Source organism: Calypte anna, chromosome 17 (assembly GCF_003957555.1).
Source record: "Calypte anna isolate BGI_N300 chromosome 17, bCalAnn1_v1.p, whole genome shotgun sequence".
NCBI lineage: Eukaryota > Metazoa > Chordata > Aves > Apodiformes > Trochilidae > Calypte > Calypte anna.
This window is the reverse complement of record NC_044262.1, coordinates 5,285,029-5,308,300: the sequence shown is the minus strand read 5'-3', so window position 1 is coordinate 5,308,300 and position 23,272 is coordinate 5,285,029. Positions and strand designations below refer to the sequence as shown.

The following is a 23,272-nucleotide window of genomic DNA, read 5'->3' as shown; positions in this document are numbered from 1 at the left end:
ACTTGTACAGAAATACAGGCTGGAAGTGGAAAAGCCACCCAGCATGTGGGTGCCAGATCCATTTGGTGAGCAAACCTGCCCTGTGCCCCCATGGCAGCTTGGGGATGTGAGCCCCTGCCCAGCTCACTGCCCTCCAGCTGCAGCTCATCCCAGGGTGACATCCCTGTTGTCACCAGGGCGCTAAAACCGGGAAGGAGGGACAGTGGTGGCACTTGGGAAGTGCACACCTCAGCCCCAAACCCTGCCAGAAAGTCATCCCGGCTCCCTGCAGCCCTGTCCCCTGGTAGGACCCATGTCCCCAGCCTGTCCCACCGTACCTGGGTCGTGGAAAGGGACCAAGGCGTAGTTGCTGATGGGTTTCGTGCTCCTGCTGAGCGTCCGCTCCAGGATGCGCGACGCCCCGTCCATCACCTGCACCAGATCGTCGTACATGGAGCCGGTGACATCAAAGACGAAGGCCAGGGTGGCCCCTCCTGTGCCAGGCTGGGGCTCGGAAGCCAGACTGGAAGCCAGCAGCAGCCAGAGACCCACAGAGACCCCTCCGTGGGGTGGCATCGTGGAGGAGACCCTCAGGTGCTGGGGACAGCCCTTTTCTGTCCTCTCCCTGCTCCTACCCCTGGGAAACGTCCCCACCCCCAGGAGAGAACCGAGGGCTGCAAGGGGACAGAGCAGGGACCTCGTCCAGGGGACACACAGCCCCCCTCAGCAGCGGACCTGCTTCTCCAGCGTTTGACCTCTGGGAGGAAAGGAGGGTGGAAAAAAAAAAAAAAAAGCAAAAAAAAAGCAACTTTTGGAGCCAGCGGCGTGGCGGGGAGGTGGGTGGGAGCTGGGATGGAGATGCAGGAATTGGGAAGCAGGTCCTGCAGCCCATCGGATTGTCAGAAACATTGCCCAGGCCTCCTCCCCGGCCCTGAACACCCTCTCCCCCCCCTCGGGCTCAGAGAGCCCCCCGCTCTGCCGGGGGGAGCCGGGGGTTAGGGGAGGACACGGGGGCTGAAACCCTGCCAAGTCACGACGGGGGGGGACCCAGCTGCAAGAGGGACCCAGAGGAAGCAACCCCCCCTTTGCCAGGGTCTCCCCGAAACATGGCTCTGTAGTGAGGCTGGGGGAGTGGGGGCTAGCAGGACAAAAGGATTCGGGAAGGGGGGGCTCCCCAGCACGGCCCCCCCAGGAACAAGGAGCAAACACCCACGCAAAGAGGAGGCAGAGCCAGGAGCAGGGCTGGGAGAGGCTGCACTTGGCCGGGGGCTGCCCCGGGGGGGGGGGAAAAGAGCGGTTCTTGGCTCCCCCCGCCAAGGATTGCTGAGCTCATGGCTGCTCCAGAGGATGCTCCAATCTTGCGCAACTCCCCCTCCATCTCCCAGCGGGATCCGGGAAGGGACGGTGGCCAAGGACCGGCTCCAGGTGAAGCTGAGCATCCAGACAGAAGGATGAGCCGTGAGCTGAGCTGGTGCCAGGGCTGAAGGATCGTACACAGCTGCTCATTCTTATGGCTCCCCCTCCAAGGCTTTGCACCCCTTTGAACCCCAGCAAGCTCAGGGGGGCGTCCCCCACCCCACAATGCCCCCAAACTTACCAGGGAGCACATCTCTAACTTTGCAGGGCAGCAAGAAATCACCACCCCCCTCCCAACTTTTCCCCATCACCAAATTAATCCCAGCCAGCACTTCCCTCACCCCCTAATGCTCCTCAGGAACACCTGCACTAGAGGAGCTTTAACCCTTTCCTTGCTGTTCTGCAAAGCCTGTGTCTGGAGTGCCCAGACCCTCTCCCACCTCCTGCCCCAGGGGATAAATCCCCGAGTGCCCCTGCTGGGTGCTGGCACAAGGCACCTCGGAACAAAACCCCCTCTCCAAACACAGCCTCCTTGTTTAGCCCGCTGGGGCATCTCTTCTGACCTCCCCAAAAATGATTAGTCAGCCTCGTTAGGAGAGGGAACAAATGAAGATGGGCTGGCAGGGAGGCCTCGCAGTGCTCGTTTCCGGGAGATTTGGCAGAGCAGAATGGCAAAACGTGATCCCACTGCACGTGAAAAGCCCAATCCAGGATCTGAGCCCCCCTGCTCGCCCAGCCAGCACTGGGGGGGATGGAGGGGCTGCCGAGGGGCACCTCTGCTTCAGGCTGGGATGCACAATCCCAGTATACCCATATGGAGCTTCCTCAGCAGCAGTTGTGTGCCCAAAGCTACCCGATGGCACCCGGCCCCCTGCATTGAGAGAGGAGGAGATGGGGACAGAGCAGGAGGGCAGGGCTGAAAGTGGCTTTGCTGCCAAAGAGAAACAGAGGAAAGGATGTGGGTGCTGAGGGAACTTCAGAAGAAAATTAGAACCCAGAAGAAAAGCTGTGTCTGGGGGAAGGGTGGTGGAAGGAGCCTTGTAACGGGGGTGAACCGGTCCCTGAGGTGTCCCCGGCCTGAAGCTGAGACCTGACAGCTCAGCACAGCCTGCAGGCACAGTACCACACTGCCTGCTTCCCCCTGCTCAGCCCCAAACACAGCACAGACCACGGGGTCTTCCTTAAGTGTCATTAAGCTTTTATTTCCACTGTCAACAAATTTCCTGGGTTTTTGTTTCCGTTTCGTTGTGGGTTTTTTTTTATTATTATTATTTTTATTTGGTTGGGTTTTTTTTCTTTTCCTTTTTTTAAATTGTTTTGTTTGCTCTTGAATTCATCTCAAGACAAGGCAGCAGGGCATGCAAGCCGAGACACCAGCACAGACACACAAACAGGCTTCATCTTTACAAACAAGGCTCTGGAGCTGCAGTTTCTCAGCCCTGGGGCTCAGCACCCCCCCTGGCAGGAGTCCCACAGGACCCAGGGCTGGTGGCCACAGGAGCAGAGAGAGAGAAAGGCAGGACAGCATTCTGCAGTGCTGCTGGAACAGCTGGGACTTGAGACCCCAAAACTGCTCAGCAAGGTGACCCCTAAGCTGCACCCATGTTGGGGTCCTCAGCTCCCTCCATCCCCCCCAGCCCTGATCACATCTCCAGCTGGTCCATCCCTCCCCATGCAGGAGGAGTGGCTAATGCCCCCAAAATCCCCCTTTTTACTCTGGGCTGGGGACACTGGTCACCCCCCACCCTGTCCAAACCCCTCTGACCCTAAATAGATGGGAAGAGGGGAGCTCTGCCAGGGGTTTCAGCTGCACCCCACCAAGCCAGTCCCTCCTCCAAGGGTGACTTAGCATCCTCAGACCCCCAGGGGAAGCACAGCCCATTGGGGGGGGGGGGAGCAGGAGCTCTGGGATGGGGGTCCCACAGCCTCAGCCCCCCCCCCCAAACCAAGTGGGATGCAGTGTCCTGGGGGCATGGGATGCAGGGACTGAGGGGTTCTGTGCAGTCAGGTGAGGTGCAGCTGGTACCCCAAAGGAGGTCTGGGGTCTTCCACAAGCAAAGAGCCCCCCCAAGAACCCGGGGGGAGCACTAAACAGCTGCTCCAGAAGCAAAACTCACTTTGCTTCTCTCTCTCGGGTCCTCGTTTGTGCCGTGATGAAAAGGGGGAGGGAGAGGACGGGGGGGATCTGCCCCCAGAGCCTTCTCCCACATCCTTGGGGTGTTTTTTGGGGGGGAACAGCTCAGCCCAGCCCCAGAGCTCAAGGAAAGATGGTAACACCACAGCGACTGACAGCGAACGGACAGAAAAAAAAGAAATGAAATTACAGACACTGCATTTTAATGGGGCAACACCGACAGGGGACAAATGAGGGGGGGTGGGGGGGACAGGCGGCAGTCGCCAGGGCTGAACCCTTGCCTCTGCCTGGCTGTGCTTGGGGTCCCCTCCCCGTGGGCAGGCACCAGGAACCCGAGTAGGAACGGCAACAAATGCGGTCTTGGGGGGTGTTTGGCTTTTAATCCTCACCAGGTGGCAAAAGCCCGAGATGAATTTACCCGGGGGGGGGGTTTAAACTCCGCCCCGCTCCCGGCGCTCTGCGTGTCCCAGGGTTCCGATGGGTTCTGCCAAACCCACCTGGTCCCAGCCCTGAGCCCCATCCCCCGGGCACAGGCAGGAAAATCCCTCTCTGGAGGATGGGAGGCTCACCCAGGCCGTTTCGTTGCTGGGGGAAACTGAGGCACGAGGAGGTTAAGGCCGAGGTCTCCAAGCATGAGATGCTTCAAGCCTGATTTCCAGTGGGATCAAGAAGCTGTGGATCCTGGTGGTCTTCAGGGACCCTCGGTGCTCCCCAAAGGGAGGCTCAAAGCATCCAAGTCAGGGTCCCAAATCCAGACAGAGAAAGATACTGGGGCCAAAAATGATGTGCTGGGGGACACTCAGCATGCCAAGAGCAGGGCAGGACAGTCCCCAGGCTGGAACCCAGGACAACAGCCAGTCCTGATGCTGCAGGAGGGGCTTCTTTCTGCCTGGGAAAACTCCCCCTCACCCCCAAACCAACCAGGTCCTTGCAAACCAGCAGAAAGTTTTTAGAAAAGCAAAAACCTTTTTTTTTTTTTTTCCCTTCTCACTCTTTTTTCTTTTTCCCTAATTAATTTTGGTATTTCTAGGGTCTGAAGCTCTCCCAAGCCAATGCCAGGCCCTCATCCCACCCGTGACAGGGGCCATGCATCCCAGGGGCCCTGGTGAGACACTGACAAACACAGATGGAGCTCAAAGCATGGCAGGGCCTCCAAAAATCCAAAGCCTTTCAGGAAAAGGAGCCAGAGCAAGTGAAGTTTGCCTTTGCCAGGGAATTATGTCAAACATTGGGGGGGTCCATAATTTACCAGCAGAGGCAATTAGAGCAGTGTCACATTCATTGGGAACATTGATTGGCACTGGAAAGGGACCAGTCTGGCAGATGAGCACTAAAGAAATTGGAGGCACTGCAAAGATCTACCCAAGAGAGTTGCATTTTGGCCACAAAGCATCAAGGAAGAGGAGTCTCCAGGGGAAGGGAGAGAGGTGAAACCCTCCAGGATGAACCACGGGCACCCAAACGGGGAAGGAACAGCACAAGAGGCAGAAATATTGCACATGGATGTGAGGTTGGTTTCCTCAGGGATGGGGAAGATTTGATGGGCATCAGAAAGTGCCAAGAGCACTGGGGGAGCCACATGGCAAAGGACCAGGGAGTCTGTCCCTGCCAGGCAGGGAGGATTCAGACCCCACTGGGGGCTCTGTCTTGTCTCCAGCATGGTGGGATACCTGTGAGAATGTTCTCCACATACAGACATCACCTCCAGTGCTCTGGGGATGGTCCCCATGGCCAAGGGCTGCCAGCATCCTGGTGGAGAGCAGGGTGGAAAGGTGTTGATCCCACCCCAGGGATGGAGGGGTGAGCCCCCAGAGAGTGGGAGTGCAGCCCTGGTGTCCCCATGGGCATCCTCTCTGCTCCCAAGCTCCAAGAGCACATTGGTGGGACAAAGCCACCTCCCAGGGCTGCAAAGAGACCTTCCCACCATGCAGAAGATAAAACAGGAAAGGAATCTGCTTAAAATGAAAACCCAACTCTCAGCTCCGTTCATACTTTTTCATGCAGTTAAAAAAAAATTAAAAATCAAATAAAACCGAAATGGCACTGAGGATGTCCTGGTGGTCTGCTGGCCCTGGAGAGGGCTTGGACTGCTTGGAGCCTGGGCTGAGTTTGCAAAGGGAAGGGTGAACAGAAAGATGCAGGGAAGAGGGAAACAGGAAGGGGAAAAGAAGCTACAGCATCCCCTTCAAACAGCAGCCGGCCCATGGAGCTTGGGATATGGGGGGTGGGAGGAGAGGGGGGAAGGCAGATTTTTGGCTTCATTGTTATTGCAGGCTCCCGGTGCCCCACAATAGTGTATGAGCATGTAAACCTTACAGACCATCACTAGGTGGTTGGACACACACACACACACCCCAGAGACTAAAACACAGCAGCAACATTTACAACAAATAAATAAGGATATCGATCATCGAGATAGGCATATAAAAAAAAAAACCAAAAAAAACCCAAAAAAAGCCTCACTTTTTTCCACCGAAGTAAAATAAAAAAACAAACAACAAAATAAAAAGCACAATACTGTCTCACCAATAAAATAAAATATTAAAATAATCATATAATAATATATATCCCTAGTGAGCCAGGCAGGGCTGCCAGGGGCATCGCAGGTGATGCCAGGACCGTGCTCCCAATCTCTGCCCTGCACAGGCAGCACCCTGGGATGCACGGCCCCCCTGGTACCTTAGGGCTCCATTTCCAGCCCAGGAGAGGACCACGCCGACACTTCTGGAGTCCCATCTGAAAACGTAGGAATGGGGAGCAAAGAGGGATGTGGGGAGGTGTCTGCCTCAGGCGATGCTCAAACCCATTCCCCCAGCTTTGAAGTCTCGGGCGTTCGCTGCCGCTGAGAGCGGGGTCTGTCAAGGGTTGTTTTGGTTGTGTTTTTGTTGGTTTTGGAAAAAGCAGAAGTTGGCAAATGGCAGCGGCTGGTTCAGAGTGCAGAGAGGGGGAGAGAGCTGGCGCTTCGGGGGCATCCTCTGCTGGCAGAACAGAAAGGAAGGCCGAGAGGGACAGGCAAGCTTCGGGCGGTCGGATGGCACGGAGAGCATCATCCCCCAGGCACCTGCAGGAGAAGGTGGGCAGAAAGAAACCAGGTGAGAAGGGTGGGCAGAAAGCCCTGAGGTCATCTGGTGTGACACCCCCAAAATTGGAGACTTTGAAAAGCTCAGAACTCCAGCAGGGTTATAAAAACCATGGTGGCAGCACACTGCCTGGATTGTGAGAACCCAAATCACAGAATCATGGCATCATAGAATCATAGCATGGTTTGGGTTGGAAGGGACCTTAAAGATGACCCAAATCATAGACTGAATTGGGTTGGAAGGGACCTCAAAGATCACCCTGTTCCAACCCACCAGGTTGCTCCAAGCCCCATCCAACCTGGCCTTGAGCACTTCCAGGGAGGGAGCAGCCACAACTTCCTTGGGCAACCTGTGCCAGCATTTCACCACCCTCACATTAAAGAATTTCTTCCTAATGTCCAACCTAAACCTCCTCTCTTAACGTTTGAAACCCTTTCCCCTTGTCTTCTCACCACACACCTGTTTACAAAGCCCTCCCCCAGCTTTCTTGTAGCCCCCGTCAGATATTGGAGGTCACCTTGGAGCCTCCTCTTCTCCAGGCTGAACAACCCCAATCCCTCAGCCTGGCTTCCCAGGGAGGTGCTCAGACCTCTGAGCATTTCAGTGGCTTTCCTCTCATCCCAACAGACATCTCTGCACAGCCCCATGGAGCATGGTGAGGACCATGGGGTGGTCAGCCCTGCAACCCCCCAGGGGGGCATCCCTGATACCTCCATGCCAAACCCTGCCAGCTCCAGGGTGTCATATAAGAAGATACAATAGAAATAAAACATTTAATTGAATATCTGTCCAGAGCATCCCCATGCCCCTGGCACACCAGCTGCCTCCCTGCCTCCTCCTGCATCCAAAACCATGAGCTGTGCCCCAGCAAACACATCCCAGGGGGGCCTTGTGCTGGGCTGTGGTCCTGGGGTGCTCTGTGGGATGGGGATACTGGAAGAAACCCATCAGTATGGGGGCAACACCCTTGCCCCAGCCAGAGATGGGGGGGTGGAGGGATGCCCTTTGATGCTTCAGAGGAGAACCAGCCCTGCCCCCAGGGAAGGGGGGAATGGCATCAGTTGGGTGGGAGATGGGGATAAGGGGGGGGCTGAACACCCCCATGCTGAACTCACCCCTGCTCAGTCCCAGGACTATACCAGCCCATCGTAGAGGGAGAGTGCCTGCACGATGGAGGGATCAGCCTTGGAGCCTTCCTGGAATTCCTGCAGTGTCAGCTTCCCATCTGCATTCTGCAAAAGAGGTTGTGTCCCAGCACTGCTTCACCCCCACGAGGGAGATGCTGAGCACCCCAGGATGGGCACCCAGGCACCCAGGCATCACCCACTCCCTCCCACACAGCTGCCCCCACAGCTGCAGCCTCTGTTTCCCCATCACAGCACCCACAATCTGCAGCCAGGGCAGGGTGTCACAGAGGGTGCAGTGCAACCTTGGGGCCCCTCAAATGGTTACGGGGATCCTGGAGGGATGTGAGGGTCTGCACCAAGCCCAGCAGCAGCTGAGACTTTGTATTCGTGGGGCAAGGAGGCACCTGCAAGAGCCAAGACGTGGCCAGGGGTCCCACAGCTGCCTCCTAAACCCCTTGGTCCCAGAGAAAAAACCATTCAAGCATCCTTACCTTGTCCATCATGGCAAAAATCCGATCCACCCTCTTCTCTGGTGTGTTCTCCTCCTCAGGAAGCTCCACTGTGTTTCCCTGTGATGGCAGGACATGCCCTAGTCACTTATCCATCTGTATCCTGTCCAGAAACTGTCCCCAGGCAAGGACACACATTTTGTTCCTGTCCCTCCCCAAGTCAGGACAGGTTGCAGAGGGCCAGAGTCATATTCCAGGGCCAGTTCCTGGCAGCAATGGCCACAAACCCCCCAAAAAAGCCCAAGGAGGGACTGGGGGGTGTTTCAGCATCCACTCTTCCCACAGAGCCAGGCTCCAGCCCAGTGGGGACCCCCAGCTCACCGTGTCCCTGTCACCACTCACTCACCACCATCTGATAAATGGCATCCACAATGTCCAGCATCTCGTTCCTTGTGATGTACCCATCGTTGTCCAGGTCATACAGCTTAAAGGCCCCTGCAAGCCAGAGCAACACCAAGGTTCTCGGGACCAAAACGCCCCTATTAGACATGCACCCCATCCCCATCTCACCCCCTCGTAGGGCTGAGCCCACCCAACACCCCAGAGGGAACACCTACACCTCAGCTTCTCGTCCAGCGTCCCCCGGGAGGTGACCGACAGTGCCTGGATGAACTCCGAAAACTCGATCCTCCCATCCTGGGGGGGGAGTGGAAAGGAGGGGGTGAGGGTGCTGCTGCCATCCTCACCCCACAGCATCCTCCCTTGCCCCTGTCTCCCCCCCCCGTCCCCTGCCACCCCCTCCCTGCCCACCAGATTTACTTTGTTCTCGTCGAAGACGTTGAAAACGAAGGTGGCGAATTTGGTGGGGTCACCAAAGGGGAAGAATTGTTTGTAGATCTTCTGGAAGCCAGCAGCATCCAGCTGCCCGCTGGGACAGTCCTTGATGAAGCCCTTGTACCTAAAAAGGGAAAGCAGAGGGTGGGCACTGGGGGGGTCTCCCCACCCAAGGCAGCCCCCCGAGTCCCAGGGAGCTGGGATTGTCCCCAGTGCTGGAGTCAGGTGGGGAGAAGGTGCTGGAGAAGGTCCCTGGGTGCTCCTGATGGCACTGCCATCACCCACCTGCAACCCCCCCAGCCCTATGGGGTGAGGTCCTGAGGGACACCACAGCAAGGGTGGCAGCGTGGAGAGCCTGGAGAGGCATCGAGTGACAAAGGGGACACCGGGTGGTGCCACCACACTGCTCTGACCCTGCTGTGAGCCCAAAAGTGGAAACTGAGCCACCACCAGGGTCCTGCTGAATAATCATCGAGGCCCTGGGAGGGGACAGGGACCTGCCACCCAGCCAGAAGCATCCAGGACAATCTTTTAAACCTCCTTTAAAATAAAATAAAACCTCTGCACAGAGTCACCTCCTGGGCTGGAGCTGCAAAATGCCACCCCAGAGAGTGCAGAGGAAGGGAGTCACGGGCTCCATGGGTGCAGGGACCACAGGGGGACCACGTGGGGACAACGTGGGGTGTGTGAGCATTATGCAACGTGTCACCCAGATCTGTCAGGCACCTGCTGCAGCGGGACGAGGGCTGGAGGAGGAGGAGGGGAAGGGGGTGGCGAGGTGGGAAACCAAAGTGTCAGTGCCATCTTTTTCAGGCTGCTGCAGCTATGACTCATTTGGAGGGGAGGGTGGGGAGGGGAGGATGGAGGGAAAGAGATGAAGACAGCAAACCCTGACGGGTGGGACAGGGAGATGAAAGGGAAGTGGTGGCTTTTCTAGGACGTCACATTCGGTGGGGTGAGAGCATGCAAAAAAAATTTTTTAAAACCCCATGGCCCCCCCCAGCCCTTGCTGCAAACACTGGGATGGCATCAGCCTCCTGCAGCCAGGGCCACAGCCACCAGATGGACTGTCCCCATGTCCACACTCCCCTCAGCCACCTGGATGGGGAGGGAAGAGGTGACAGGGGCTCATGGGCAGCCAAGAGCAGCCAGAGCCAAGCCTCACTGTGCATGAGGTGAGCAGAAAATCCCTCTCTTTTCTGGTGTCCTCTCTGTGAGGTTAAGCCCTGCACCCCAAAAGTGGTGCACCCTGAGCATCCCAGGGTTGCTGAGCACCAGCAGCTCCCTCCCCTCCCCCTGGCAGCTCCCCACTGGGCTGGACACTCACCACTGCTGCACCTCCTTCTCCGTAACTGCAAGAGAAAACAGGAGAGAAAGAGGGGGAAAAAAAAGAAAAAAGGACTTTAGAGCTTTCCCAGCTGGTGTTTTGCACTTCACACAAGTGACTTCTCTAGGGGAAGGGGATGTCCCAGGGCTTGGTCACTCTGTTACCTGCAGGCACAGCCCAGGAATCCTCCTCCAGCCCAAGGAGGTCCATGGGGCTGGGGGCATCAGGGTCCCTCTCTCAGGCTCCAAAACTGAGCAGCCCACTAAGATGTTCTGCCTGTGCAGCACCATCACTGCAAGATGCTGCAGGGACTGAGCTGGTTCATGCCTGGGAGGATCCAGCCCTGAGCCCCCCCTCACCTCCCCAAAGCCAAAACATCCCTGGAAACATCTGCCAAAACATCTGCTTGAAGAAGGCTCAGGAAAGGTCCCCCTGCCACCAACCAGCAAGCCAGTGGGGAGCCCAGTGCCAGTGGGCACAGGGTGGGGAGGTGGCCTCATTCATAATTTCCTTTGCATCGTGTATATAAATAATAATAAAAAAAAGCAAAAGGTCTGAAACGTGCTGGGATAATGAGGTGGAGTGGAGATGTGTCAGTGTGCAAAAGGCTGATAAAAATAGAGACCCAAGATACAGCAACAGATGCCAGTTACCTCAGATGAGAAAAAAAAAACAAAAACCAAGCCCAAAAAACCCCAAACCAACAAGAAAGCAAGCAATCTGCCCTCAGAAAGCTTTCCAACGTGCCTGGCTGGTGGCAGGAGGGGGACACACACTGACCCCCACCTTGCAGCCAGCTGGGTGCTGGATCCTGAGGGCACCCAAGGCTGTCCCCATGCACATGGGGTGGGGTCTCTGCAGCCCAGCTCAGGGTGGGCAAAAAAACAAAGTCATGCTGGTCCTGAAGGATTCCCCATCCCAAAACCAAGGGCTGCAGGGAAGCATCCGTGCAAAGGAGAGATGCTGAGGGATGTCTCCAACAGAAATGGAGCATGGAGACCCCAGCCAGGATCCCCTTCCCAAGGATGCTCACAGATGCCCCAGGTACCAGCTCTGCAGCCCTGATCACCCACAGGAGTTGATGCAGGTGGGAAGAAGAGGAGGAACAGGAGGAGGAGGAAAGTGAGGGGTCAGACTTCAGGAAGTCCTGGGGGCAGGTGCAGAGGCCCCAGGAGCAGAGGGCTGCAATTGAGGCTCAGGCAAATCACCTCCTGCTCACTCTCTCATTCAGCTGTTTCTCTCAACATGCTATTTTCAGGCCCAGGAGCTGCCTTTTGACTTCAGCAAGGAAACAATCAAGAAATCTGTGCTTTTTTTAGTGCAGGAGAAATGCTGGGAATGACATGCTCAGGCTGGGATGGGAGGGACAGAGCCAGCTCCCCCTGTGCCCATAGGAGGGATGTGTAGTGCTCCCAGGAGAGGCTTTTCCAACAGAGGAGATGGCTCAGGTGCCAAATTTGTTAAAGTGCATCCCTGGAAAGAACCAGGCAAAGCCCATCCTTCCTCCAGCACACTGGGCCCTTCCTCCACCCTGGGTGCAAGGCACAGCCATGGGGTTCCCACTGTGTTTCCCTGTGATGGCAGAACATGACCTGGTCACTTATCCATCTGTGTCCTGCCAGAAATTATCCCCAGGCAAGGAGACAGCACAGCTCTACCTCCCAGCCCTTGGAAAACCACTCCTGGGTGTATCCCTTCATTGCCACCAGATCTTCCCTCTCCCAGGGCAAAGTGTTCCCTGGAAACACGACAGCCTGGAGCCCAGCAAGCTGGGGCTGAGCAGGTACCTGCCAGTACAGATCCCAGATGGATGATGACTTCATGGCTGCCACTTCCCAGCCACTCCAACCTGCCTGGCTGTCAACACTCCCAGTGGCACCGATGAGGGATGTAGGGACCATGCCACTCCCCTGGCCAGGCTGGGGACAGGGGACACAGGCAGGGACAGGGCTGCCCCTCTGCTCTCCCTGATCCATTCCCTGCAGAGCTCAGGAAGCACCTGTGCTGCGGTGCCTGCATCACCTCCCTCCCCCACCACTGACTCCGGGGCGATGCTGAGCAGATGCAAATCGATTTGCAGCGACAGAAACCTCGGCCGGGCTCGACCCCGCTCCCAAGGACAAAGGGATGACCCCGCAGCAGCCCCACAGCCGCATCCCACCGGAGCAGGACGGGGATCCTCCCCCTGCCCCCCGGGACCGGCATTCCCGCATTCCCGCTGCGGGGATGGGTGGCTATAAATAGCAGCTTGTTACGGGATGCGGCGATCCCTGGGATCCTTAGGGATGAAAGGTGCTAAATAAAGGCAGGGAATTAGCATCGAGTATGAACCAAAACGGCGGCAGAAGCATCGCCCAACCGGGAGCCCCGGCCAGAGCACCGCAACCGCCTTCCCGTAGGGACAGCACCGGGAGGCAGCTCCTGCCAGCAGCATCTTTGTTTGTTCCCCCTGCAAAGCACAGGGAAACGCGGGCAGGAACAGGCAGCAGGAGCAGGAACAGGCAGCAGGAGCAAGAACAGGCAGCAGGAGCAGGAACAGGCAGCCCAGAGTAGCATCAGAGCTTCCCCCCCCTCCCATCCCCCTCGCTGCCCCTTGGCAATGCTGCTCCCTCCATCCCCGCTCCCGTCTCAGCTGGGAGGAGGCTTCTGGCCAAACGCCTGATGCAGACAGAGCCTCCCCGACGGGGCTGTGCTGCAAGCAGCCCCCCAGCCCCTTCTCCCAGCAACCGGTACCCAAAAAAAATCCCCCTCCTCTCCCCCCAGCCTTCCATCAATCCCCACGGGCCCCCTCACCACCCGCCCCTCCCGGGCCCCCTCTCTTCCCACCACCCAGCTGCCGCGGCAGCAAGAAAACAGCTCTGGTTAATCAGTGCTCAAGCTCCTTAATTTGTGTTTGCCAGGCAGGAAGGAGAGGAGGGACCCGTGCCTGCAAATCCCCTTCCAGCGCCTTGGAATCCCCATCCATCACCCTGGCATCCCCATCCATCGCCCCATCGCCCTGCCAGCGGGGGAGCTCGTTGCTCACCAGAGCGTGGCTGTCAGGAGGTTGTCAGGATTCCCAAAAATCTGGCGACCCTGGCTACGGTGGGATGCATGAGATGACAGGCTGCTCCAGAGCCTTTTTTGTGCTGCTGTCCCATCCTGCAGCCATTCCCCCCACACCCCAAACCCTGCCTGGCACAGGGCTGGGTCCTGAGCAGGATCAGGCACCCTCAGCCTGGTCCCCACACACCAAGGCTCAGGGCTGGCCTGGCCTGGGCTCCCAAAATTCAGGAAGCACCATCCCCACATGGCAGCCAGCAGAGAGTCTCCACCAAGGCCCCAAATTTTCCCCTTTTTCCAGCCACTCCAGCAGCACCTTGATCTCATGAGGCCACAGGCTCTGGTACCTTATCAGGGAAACCAGGGTTAATTATTGCCAGGAATAAAGCAATTTCCAGGGCTCTCCAAGCTCTGCCAGGTCCTCAGCTCCACCACCAACCCACAGGTGACTCCACAGAGGCATGGTGGGGTCAATCCTGCTGCAGAGGGCAAACTGGGCACCCACGGGTGTGCAGAGTGGGTGCTCAGGTGTCAATCAGTGGGGCACTCAAGCACCCACTAACTGGGTACCCATGCCCAGGCCAGATGGGCACTCATGCAAAAATAAATGGGGTGATCATGCATGGACTCATTGGGCACTCGTGCAGAAATTATTTGGGTGTTTCTAAGTGAACTAATTGGGTGCTCATGCATGATTTCATTGGGTGCTCATGCATGAACCAGCTGGGTGCTCATGCATGAATTTTTTGGGCACTCGTGAAATTACCAGGGGCTCATGCACACGTTAATTGAGCACTCGTGTAAATTCACCAGGCCCTCCTGCATGAACTAATTGGGCACTGGGGGGTGAATTAGTGTCATTAGTAGAGAACAGACTTGTGCACGTACTAATTGGGTGCTCAGGTGGGGATGGATCAGGTGCTCATGCATAAATTAATTGAACACTGGGCATGCAGTGATTTGGGGCATGTGCACCCATGCACTAATTAACTGTGCACCCATGCACTAATTAACTGTGCACCCATGCACCAAGCCACAGGATGCTCTCACACAGAGCAGTGTGGGATCCAGTGCAGATTAACTGGGCACCCATGCACAAATCAACTGGGTGCTGATATGTAAATTAATTGTGCACCCGTCTGTGTATTAATTGGGTGCTCATGCATGAACTGACTGGGTGATGATGTGGGAACAACTGGGGTGCTCATGCATGAGATAATCAGCCCCTCATGCACATAACAGGAGGCTCCAGGGTGAACCCCACACACCCTGCAATTTGGGAACACACTCCACCCCTTGCCTGGGCAAAATCCATCATTAAGAATTGTCTGCACATAAATCTGTTACAAAATCCACTCCCAACATCATCACAGTGATAAAATCCCCCAATTAGGAGCTTCCCCTTTCCCCTTGGCTGAGCTGCTGATGCATCTTGGTAGCACACATGTGCTTGCTCTGATTTCACTCCTTGTCCCTGGGACACAGATCTGGGGGTCAGCACCACAGCCCAAACAAACACCCAGAGCAGAATCAGCCCTTGGTCCCAACAGACTGACCACAGGGTGCAGGTTTCACACTTCTGCTCCTGCAAACGTGGACCTGAGAAGGGCCCATCAGCCAGCACAGATGGAGCTGTCCCCATCACCTGCAGGGGTTGGAAGGGGTGAAACGCCTCCCCAGCCTGCCACAGGCTCAGTCCTTGCCCAGGACCATCTGTCACTCTGTCCTGAGGTCCCTCAGAGGTCCCCCAGGTCCCCATCTGGTGACTGCAACTTTCAGAATCTGCCACACGTCAGCACTTTGGCAATTTGGGTTCTTTGGCTCTGAAGACTTGGTCTGATTAAAAAATCAGTTTTAGCTCCACATGGATGTCCTGGTTAAACATTACAGAGCACACCCTGCCCTCCCTCAGGGCTCAGCCCCAGCTCCGGGGCCACCAAACCACCCCAGGGACAGGTTTGCTCCTGCTCCCGGGCAGGCTCTGCATTTAAGCAGCATTAAAACACAACCCTGGCAAAACCTATCTGCAGCCCCCAGGCTCACCCCCCGTGGAAACACCCTGCTCAGTGACATTTCCTTTTGCTCCTGGAGATGACCAGTAGGAGCTTGCTCAAACCACTGTGTCCCCAGCTCATCCCCGTGACCCCAGCAGTGCCCTGGGCCAACACACCAGTGCTGTCCCCATGCTGGTGCCATCCCCACACAGGTCCCCATCCCTACAACATCCCATCCCATCCCTACAACATCCCATCCCATCTCTACAACATCCCATCCCATCCCAAAGGGATGTCAGAGCAGCTTCACCACACAGGCACCAACCTGGCCAAAGCTTCCTCCCTGCTGGGACATCCCCATCCCACGCTCACCCAGCTCCCCGTGCACTTGCTCTGTTTGGCTTCTCTCCCCATCACAGACATCTCCAGCAGGATTGTAGGTCCAGGAGCCTCCAAGATGTTGGAAGCAGCAGCCTGACAGCATTTTTGGTGTCATTTGTTACTGCTGAGATATGAAGCCCCACGCAGAGAGAACTGCGTGTGCGTTTGGCACCCTGCTCACCAGCATTCCCATTAGTGTTCTGTCTTGTTCCCAGACTGGATAAACAGGTCCACAAGCAGTTCTGGTCTCATCTCCCCCCAGGGCTGGTACTGACAGGAAAGCCAATAGGCAGTTAAAATCCTTTTTAGACTTGATTAAATATTTAAGGGCCCGACATTAGGCTTTGGATATTGGGTTCAGGGAAAAAGCAGCGGTGGCTCTTGGCAGCAAAGGCAGCAGAGGAAGGGCAAGGGACACTGCTTGCCTTTGGAAATGAATGAATCAGACAAACACACCCAGAGCAGGAGCTGGTGGCTGCAGCAGCTCTGCCCCAGGCTGGGTTGGATCCCTGGGAGCTGGCAGAGTGATGGTCCACAACAGGGCAGAGCATCCCCAGCCCTGGCTGTACGGGGTGGCAACTGTGTCCTGTCCCCTGCCCAGTGCTGTGCCCAACCCATGGAGCAGCTCCTGCACCAAGCAGAGGAGAAAACTCTCCTCAGGACCCAGCACAGGCAAGGGAAAGGAAATTGCTGTGGTTCCACCATCAGAACCTGGAGCCAAGGGAAGGTCAGCAGGATGCTGCAGGGCCACCTCTGTCCCCTCCCCAGCTCACCCACAGGACTGGGGCTGCACCAAGGGCTGCCAAAGTTCCTCCACACCTAGGACATCTTTACAGGATCCAGCCATGGATCAGGAGATGCTGGAGAAACACAAGCTGGTGAAGCACAGGCACGGAGGAATTAAAAATGTGCCTTGATGGGAGGACAAGGAGCTGGAGGTGGGGAGAAAGCCCCATGCCAGGGCTGAGGAACCACAGCAGTGGTCACCATACCTTGGGCTTAACATTCCCCAGCCAGCCCTGCCCTTGGGCAGCCATGGGTGGAGGGCACAGACCCTTCCTCCCTTTCCCATCCAGCTCCCTAAAAGCCCAGGAAGCTGAAGAAGGAAAGGAGGAACAAAACGACCCCAAACATCACCCCAGTGATGCAGCGAGCACATTGATGGGCTCCTCCCTGAAGCAGCCACCTCCTTTGATGCCTCCAGAGCCTCTTGTTTCACAACCTTAATTATAGCAGCAGCAGCAAAGGTCAGGAGAGTGGTTAAGCAGATCCATTAACGTGTCAGGGGATAAATGAAATGTGATTCTTCTGATGCTGGAGCAGCAGCAGGCAGAGGCTGCTCCGCTCTGCCGCAGAGGGAGCCCGAGGGGCCCTTGGTCCCATCTTCCCTCTTCCCATCCTGGCATTGCAAGCACCTCCCAGGGACCACAGGCAAACCCCAAAACTTGTTTCTGAGACCCCAAAATTTGCTTTGCTTGCATTTACCTGCAAAGCACCAGGTCCACAAGCACATGGAATACCCAGACATGAAATTCACTGGGAACAGCTTGGGGTCTCTGTGGGGAAAGGGCTGGAGATGCTTCCAGACCCCCACATCCCTCCAGAGGCAGAACATCAGGTCCCCATCGAGCTCACAAGAAGGGGTTCCACAGGGGCTCCCCAGGAGAAGCCAAGAGGTGAGTGCAGGCACCTGCCAGATGCAGGCAGAGAGCTGCATTTGAGGGATTTGGGTATTATTTGGGTATTTTCCTCCCCATCCCTCACTGCTAAAGGACAAGGGGTGCAGAAGGGCCTGACCCGCTTGCCCTGAGTGCTTCTGGATGAGCAACAGGAGGGATTTCAACACCACCCAACCTGGCAAAGAAATCCAGCACCCGGGGCCAAACATTTCGGAAAGAAACCCAAGGTGGGGAGGCACAGAGGGACCTCCTCTGCTCTGACCCCTCCTCTGCCCTGACCCCTCCTCTGCTCCTGCCCATCATCCCGACCTATCCAAGCCGGTGCCCCCATGGATGAACCACCCCCCTTCTCCTGGCTGAATCCTGCTATCCAGTGGGAGAATTTCCCTTCCCCTCCCGCAGGATCCGTCCCGCCGCCGCGTACCCCCCCGTAACTCCAAATCGATCTGTTTGCAGTTTGCTCTTAAACGAATGCCCATTAATTCAATGCATTTACTGTCGAGCAGCAGAGCCAATTTTGCGGCTTATTGTAAAAGAGCAGAAAATGATGATGCCAGAGTGAGTTTAAGATCCACAAAATAGCTCGCAGTGGGTGGGAAGCGGTTATGGGGAAAAGAGCAGCTTCCTTTCCCCGCACCCACTCCACAGCCCGGGCCTCCCAGTGCCGTGGGCGACGTTTTGGCAGCCTCACCCTGGCTCCCACACCTTCCCTGGAACCTCACCCTGGTCCCCAGAGCACCGGGACCATCATCCCAACCCCATCCATCCCCAGTCCCAGCAGCGATGCCCCGGAACCTCCGTGGCTCCCAGCACACCCGGTTGCACGGGGGTTGCTGCAGCTTGCATCAAAAAAAAAAACTTAGTGGTTGTAGTTGTGGACCTGGGAAATCCAACCCACCCCGAAATGATTAAAAGAACCCCCAACAACACAGCTCTTCTGAAATAACCAAGTTCTTGCTCCTGTTTCATGGATTTTAGGGTTGCCAGTGCTGCAAGAGGGATGCTGAGCACTGCATTTCTCTAACAATTTCTCTCCCAGTTCCTCCACCAGGAGTCCACATCAAGCAGTTTTCACCCACAACACATCTTTTTCACCCACAACTGCACACGTGCACTTAATACAACTCTCTGCAGGCTGCAGGGAGCAGTGGTACCCCAGGACCTTCCTAAATCTCCATTTTAGCAGAACCCTTGGACAACAGCCCCCCAAATCCCACCATGGCCCAGGGCCACCAGCTCATGGCCCAACTTAAGCCCAGGCTGAAGTCCCAGTTGAAGAGGAACAAGCAGACACAATCCAGGGAAAATAGAGGTTCCTTCCAGTCCCACCTCCTGGGACAAAACACAGAGGCCAAAACTGTGTCCCTGAGCAAGGCATGGGGAAGATTAATAAATTAATGATTATAAAGCACTTTCAGAGCTTTTGGATGAAAGGCTCCATGGAAGTACAAAGAACTACATAATTTATTATTCATTATTATTATTATTATCACTCAGTGTTGCCTTCTCCTGCACACCCCTGCTTGGCACCAGCCCCCAAGGAAGGTTAAATCCTTGCCCTGTAGCTGGGTTCTCCCCACCAGCACCTGGCAGCCAGGCCAGCTTGGTGCTGATATTCCTAGGAAGTCAGATGCCTGGAGATACTGAATGGTGATGGGTCCAAATCAATGGGATTTGGGCAGCCAGGACTTCAAAGAAACCCTTTGAACATCCTTCTGTGCCTTTGGATGTCCAAGTGCCATTAAAATCCATGCTTGAAAGTCAAGAGTGGAGTGGGAAGGGACGCCAAGAGATGAGGCTTCCAGGCTCCTGCCCTTCCATCTCCACTTCCTGACAGGATCTGGTACAACCTGGTAGAAAATCCTTCTGACATCTCACAGAGATGAGCCTGCAGCCCACCAGCACCATCCTGCACCTGCCCTGCCACACAAAGGGTCCCACATCCCCCTCCTGGCTGCTCCCATCACCTGCTTGCCCCAAGATTTCTGCAACTGAGGCACAGGCAGAGAAATACCAAAAATCAGCAGATGGAGAGACCAAAAGGAACAGGGGACAGTAGCCGGGGGATGCAAGAAGCCACCAGGAATGGGAAGTGCACTGAGGGGACATGGCATGGTCCTCCATGTCCCATGGACGAGATAAATCTGCAGAAAAGCCATGTGGGGCAGGGAGGGGGGGTGACATCTCCCCATCCCACTGCAGAACCCAAAAGGGGCTTTATGTTATTTGCTTTGCTTTGTTTGGAAACGACACAAACAGAGAATGATGCAACAGGAGGAAATGTCACCGTGGGAGAAACTCTTCATGTGCCACAATCACAGCTCACACTGCCACAGGAACCTTCCTGGGATAAAAAGAGGTCCCCTCCTCAGCTACCAGTTATGGGCTCCTGGAAACATCTGCCCAGATGTGCTGAAACAGTATCGTGCATGAGGCAGGGCCAGAGCTGGCTGGGGACGGTGGCAGCCAGCATGTGGGGATGGCATCAGGGATGCTCTTTGAAGAGCTGATCACCAGAATCCACCAGAAAGGTGCCAAAACACCACAGTGGAATAAAACCTTCCCCAGGCAGATTCCCCTGAAACTTTGGAGCATGCCATGGATTTGTCAATACAATTATGCCCTGCTTGAGCTGGTCCAGCAGCCTGATCCACAGAGGTCTGGACCAGTCCCTCCTGTACTCAGGACAACCCTGCACTCCTACCTCCATCCCCTCTGCCTGGGTTCCCCAAAATACAGGAGGAAATCAGTATCTTTGCAGGCTCCCAGGGTCTGAAGATAAATCAGAGGCTCTCAGAGGTGCCTGGGAGGGCCCTGCAAAGCGTTTCACCAGACAAGGGAATGCACGCTCGCCTTGACAGCTGCAGAAAAGGGGCAGAAATGCTCAGCAAAAGTGATTAATCCCAGAGATGAGAGGTGGAATGAGGAGAGATCAACAAACAGAGCCTGGTCTTAGAGCCAGCTCTCCCTGACAGGCATCACACCATGTGCTGCCAGGGCACACTGGGGTGCTGCACCTCTCCGGCCACGTGAAGGGCCACGTGCTGCCCTGTGGCACGGCTGCCCAGGAGCTGCTGCTTCACCTGCACTGGTACACCTCAAAAAAAAAAAGGCAGCAAGAGGCCTGGAGTAGGGAGATAACACCCCAGGCAAGCTAGGAACTGATCGAGAGAGTGGTCAGAGGATGGGAGTCTCTTTGGAGGGGGTGCGGTGGAAAGGGGAGAGCAGCCAAGAGAGGGGAGCAAAAAGTTTGGAATAAAGTGCTTTGAAATTCCAGGACTTTCTGCTGGCCCTATGAAATAAAAGGGACATCCCTGTGGCTCCAGTTTCACCAGCACTGTGTTTGCTCAGCTGCTGGTAAGACATGGGGCATCACTGCCCCTGTGCCCACTGCTGGGGGTGACACCTTCCCTGTGCAGGGAGAAGCCACCCAGGGGTGCAGAAAGCCCAGAAGGCAGGAGAGCATTGGCCAACAAGGCTGCACCAGGCTAGGCTCTTCCCAGATCCACCAGAGATGGGATGGTCCTGGCAGCTGCAAACCCAGCAGGATGGCAACAACCAAACCCAGCACAGCTGCACCCACCTGGGCTCATCTGAGGTCTGCCTACCACAGGCACAGCCACGTTCCCACTATTTCTTCCTCCCAAACCACTTGGAGGAAGCCCAGCTGGGGCACCCCAGTCTCTCCTACCATCATTCCCAGTTGGACTCTGCAGAGATGCTCCCCTTGCAACCTGCCCTGCTCACTCCTGTGCCCCAGCGAGAGAGCAAACCCCCCGTGTAGGGTTGTGCAATGCACCAGTGTTGCCTCTTCTCCATATGGGAGAACTTGCTGCATCCTAATCCATTGCCTTTTTGGGTAAGCACTGCCGTGGGACTGCAGCAATGCCAGTGGGGAGAGCTCACAGGTCTGCTGCAGGTTAAAAGATCTCTGGAAAAGCAAAAGGGGGAAGATCTCGGAGCTACCAGAGGAGAGGCAAACTTGAACCACCAAAGCCTCTGTTTTGATTTGTGCATCCTCCAAAAAAAAAAAAAAAAACAACAAACCCCAAACCAATCCAAAACACCTGATCTTGCCAAAGCTAGATGGCTCGGGCACCAGCCACGTTAATAAGATTACAGCAAAGGTTCAGACAGGAAAGCCACCCACTTAGAAAACCAGGTTATTAAACCGAGACTGAGATACTCCTAGAAAAACAGGGAACTCTCTGGTGCTTCACCTCTCTGCTTCAGAGCGTAATAACAAAGCAAACCCCTCCAACTAACGCAGCCAAACTTTGGAGGCCACCCAGATGGGTTCTGCTCCCCGTTCTGGCAGAAGCTGCCTGGCTCCAGGGACACCCCCCACGGACGGTCCCTGGGCAGAGGAACCTCGGGGCAGAGAGAAGATGCTCTGAGCAGAGGCAGGAAGGGGGTCAGGAAAAAAAAAAGGTGCATCACCCTGGGTGGGCAGGATGCGGCCCTTGTCCCACCGTTATTGAAGACTTAGAAGTAGGCCACAGAGATCTTTTTTTTTTCCTAAGAAAACAGTGCCTCCCTACCCCTCTCCATGCCTCTGCTGCCTTGTGTGTGGTTTGTTGTTTTTTTTTGGTTTTTTTTCCTCCTCCCTGGCTAATCTCGGAATTCTTGCAACAAAGCCCGGCCGAGCCTGCGCCCTCCCCCGGGAATCAGCCCCGGGGAAACCACCGCTGGTGGGGCAGGGACCGACGGGGGGGAAAGGGGTGATGGAGAATCCATTACCGACCCCTCCAACCCCCACCAACACCCGGAACCTCCCCGGCAGCATCCCCGCAAACCCCCCCCCCCCCCATGCAGGCCCCTTGACTCACAGTAGGTTTTCCTGGTCAGCTCCTCCACAACTTCAGGCTTCAACTTGCTGTTGGATTTCCCCATGGTGGCCTCACAGCGGGGGCATGGAGGGCAGGGAAGGGACGGGGGGTCCGCGGTGCCTCGCTGGCAGCTCCCGGCCGGGCTACATCCCGCGGCGGGGCCGGGCAGCTCCGCGCAGAGCCCGGGGAGGAGGAAGAGGAGGAGGAGGAGGAGGGGGGGGGGGGAATTAAAGGAGGAAGGTGGGGAGGGGAATTGGGGATGGACGGGGGGGTCTTTGTTGGCGGGGTTTGGCCGCAAAGGCTGCCGGCGCGGTGCTGCAGGGCGGCCCTGCGTGTGCGGGAGTGTGTGTGAGCGTGTCCCCGGTGACACGCACCCTCTCCCCGCCCTCCTCCTCCTCCGCCGCCCAGCGCGGAGCGGCCGCGGCCGCGCTGCTGGGGCGCGGGGGTGATGCGGAAGGGAGGAAAAGGAGGGGGGGGGGTTGCGCCCCGCCCCGCGTTGCGGGAGGAAGGGATGGAGGGGAAGGAGAAGGGGGGTTAAGGCACGGCCCCGCCGCCCCCCCAAAAAAACCGCGGGGGCAGCGGGTGGGAGGGGGATCCCCAGAGCCAGCGGGATTGCCCCCCCCTCCCCATCCGCAGGGATGAATGAGGAAAATCCGGAGGAAAATGTCGGGGGGTGATGCTCGGCCGGGGGTCCTGCCTGGAGGGGTGATGGGCAGCAGGAGGAGAGGGAGAGGGGGGTGGGAACTTGCAGCCTGAGCTCCGGGCCTGGGGATGACCTTGGTGGGACAGCAACACCTTCACGAGTGGAAGAGTCTCCCCCAGCTGAAGGGGGGGGGCTGTGTCCCTCACCCCAGGATCCTCAGGGCTCTCGTGAAGCCTTCACTTGCTCTCTGCAACCTAAAACCAAGAGCAGTTCCTTCCAAAACCCCACGGATTGAACCTTCAGTGGGCTCGTGGTACAGCCAGGGAAACCAACCCGGTGCTAAAAGCAGTGGTGTGCAGCCCTTTCCCACCTCAAAACCACGCAGGGCTTTATCCCTCCACAAAAACTCTCCGTGCGT

At 56.5% G+C, this 23,272-nt stretch overlaps 2 protein-coding genes across 2 annotated transcripts in view; both read right to left on the bottom strand.

The window, feature by feature from the left end:
- Positions 1 to 555, bottom strand: part of HMCN2 (hemicentin 2) — a 30,539-nt gene extending 29,984 nt beyond the window's left edge. The window contains exon 1 of the mRNA XM_030461498.1: positions 318 to 555. Within this exon, the coding sequence (XP_030317358.1) occupies positions 318 to 555 (238 nt within the window). The remainder of the gene's footprint in view (positions 1 to 317) is intronic.
- Positions 556 to 3,564: 3,009 nt separating this feature from the next.
- On the bottom strand, positions 3,565 to 22,643 carry NCS1 (neuronal calcium sensor 1). Its single transcript, XM_030461461.1, has 8 exons — positions 22,212 to 22,643; positions 10,287 to 10,311; positions 8,945 to 9,083; positions 8,743 to 8,821; positions 8,532 to 8,620; positions 8,168 to 8,245; positions 7,665 to 7,781; positions 3,565 to 6,530 (listed from the first exon to the last, which is right to left on the bottom strand). Exons 1-7 carry the CDS (start codon positions 22,273 to 22,275, stop codon positions 7,683 to 7,685), a joined length of 573 nt encoding a protein of 190 aa, XP_030317321.1. The 5' UTR covers positions 22,276 to 22,643; the 3' UTR covers positions 3,565 to 6,530; positions 7,665 to 7,682.
- Between the last annotated feature and the right edge of the window lie 629 nt (positions 22,644 to 23,272).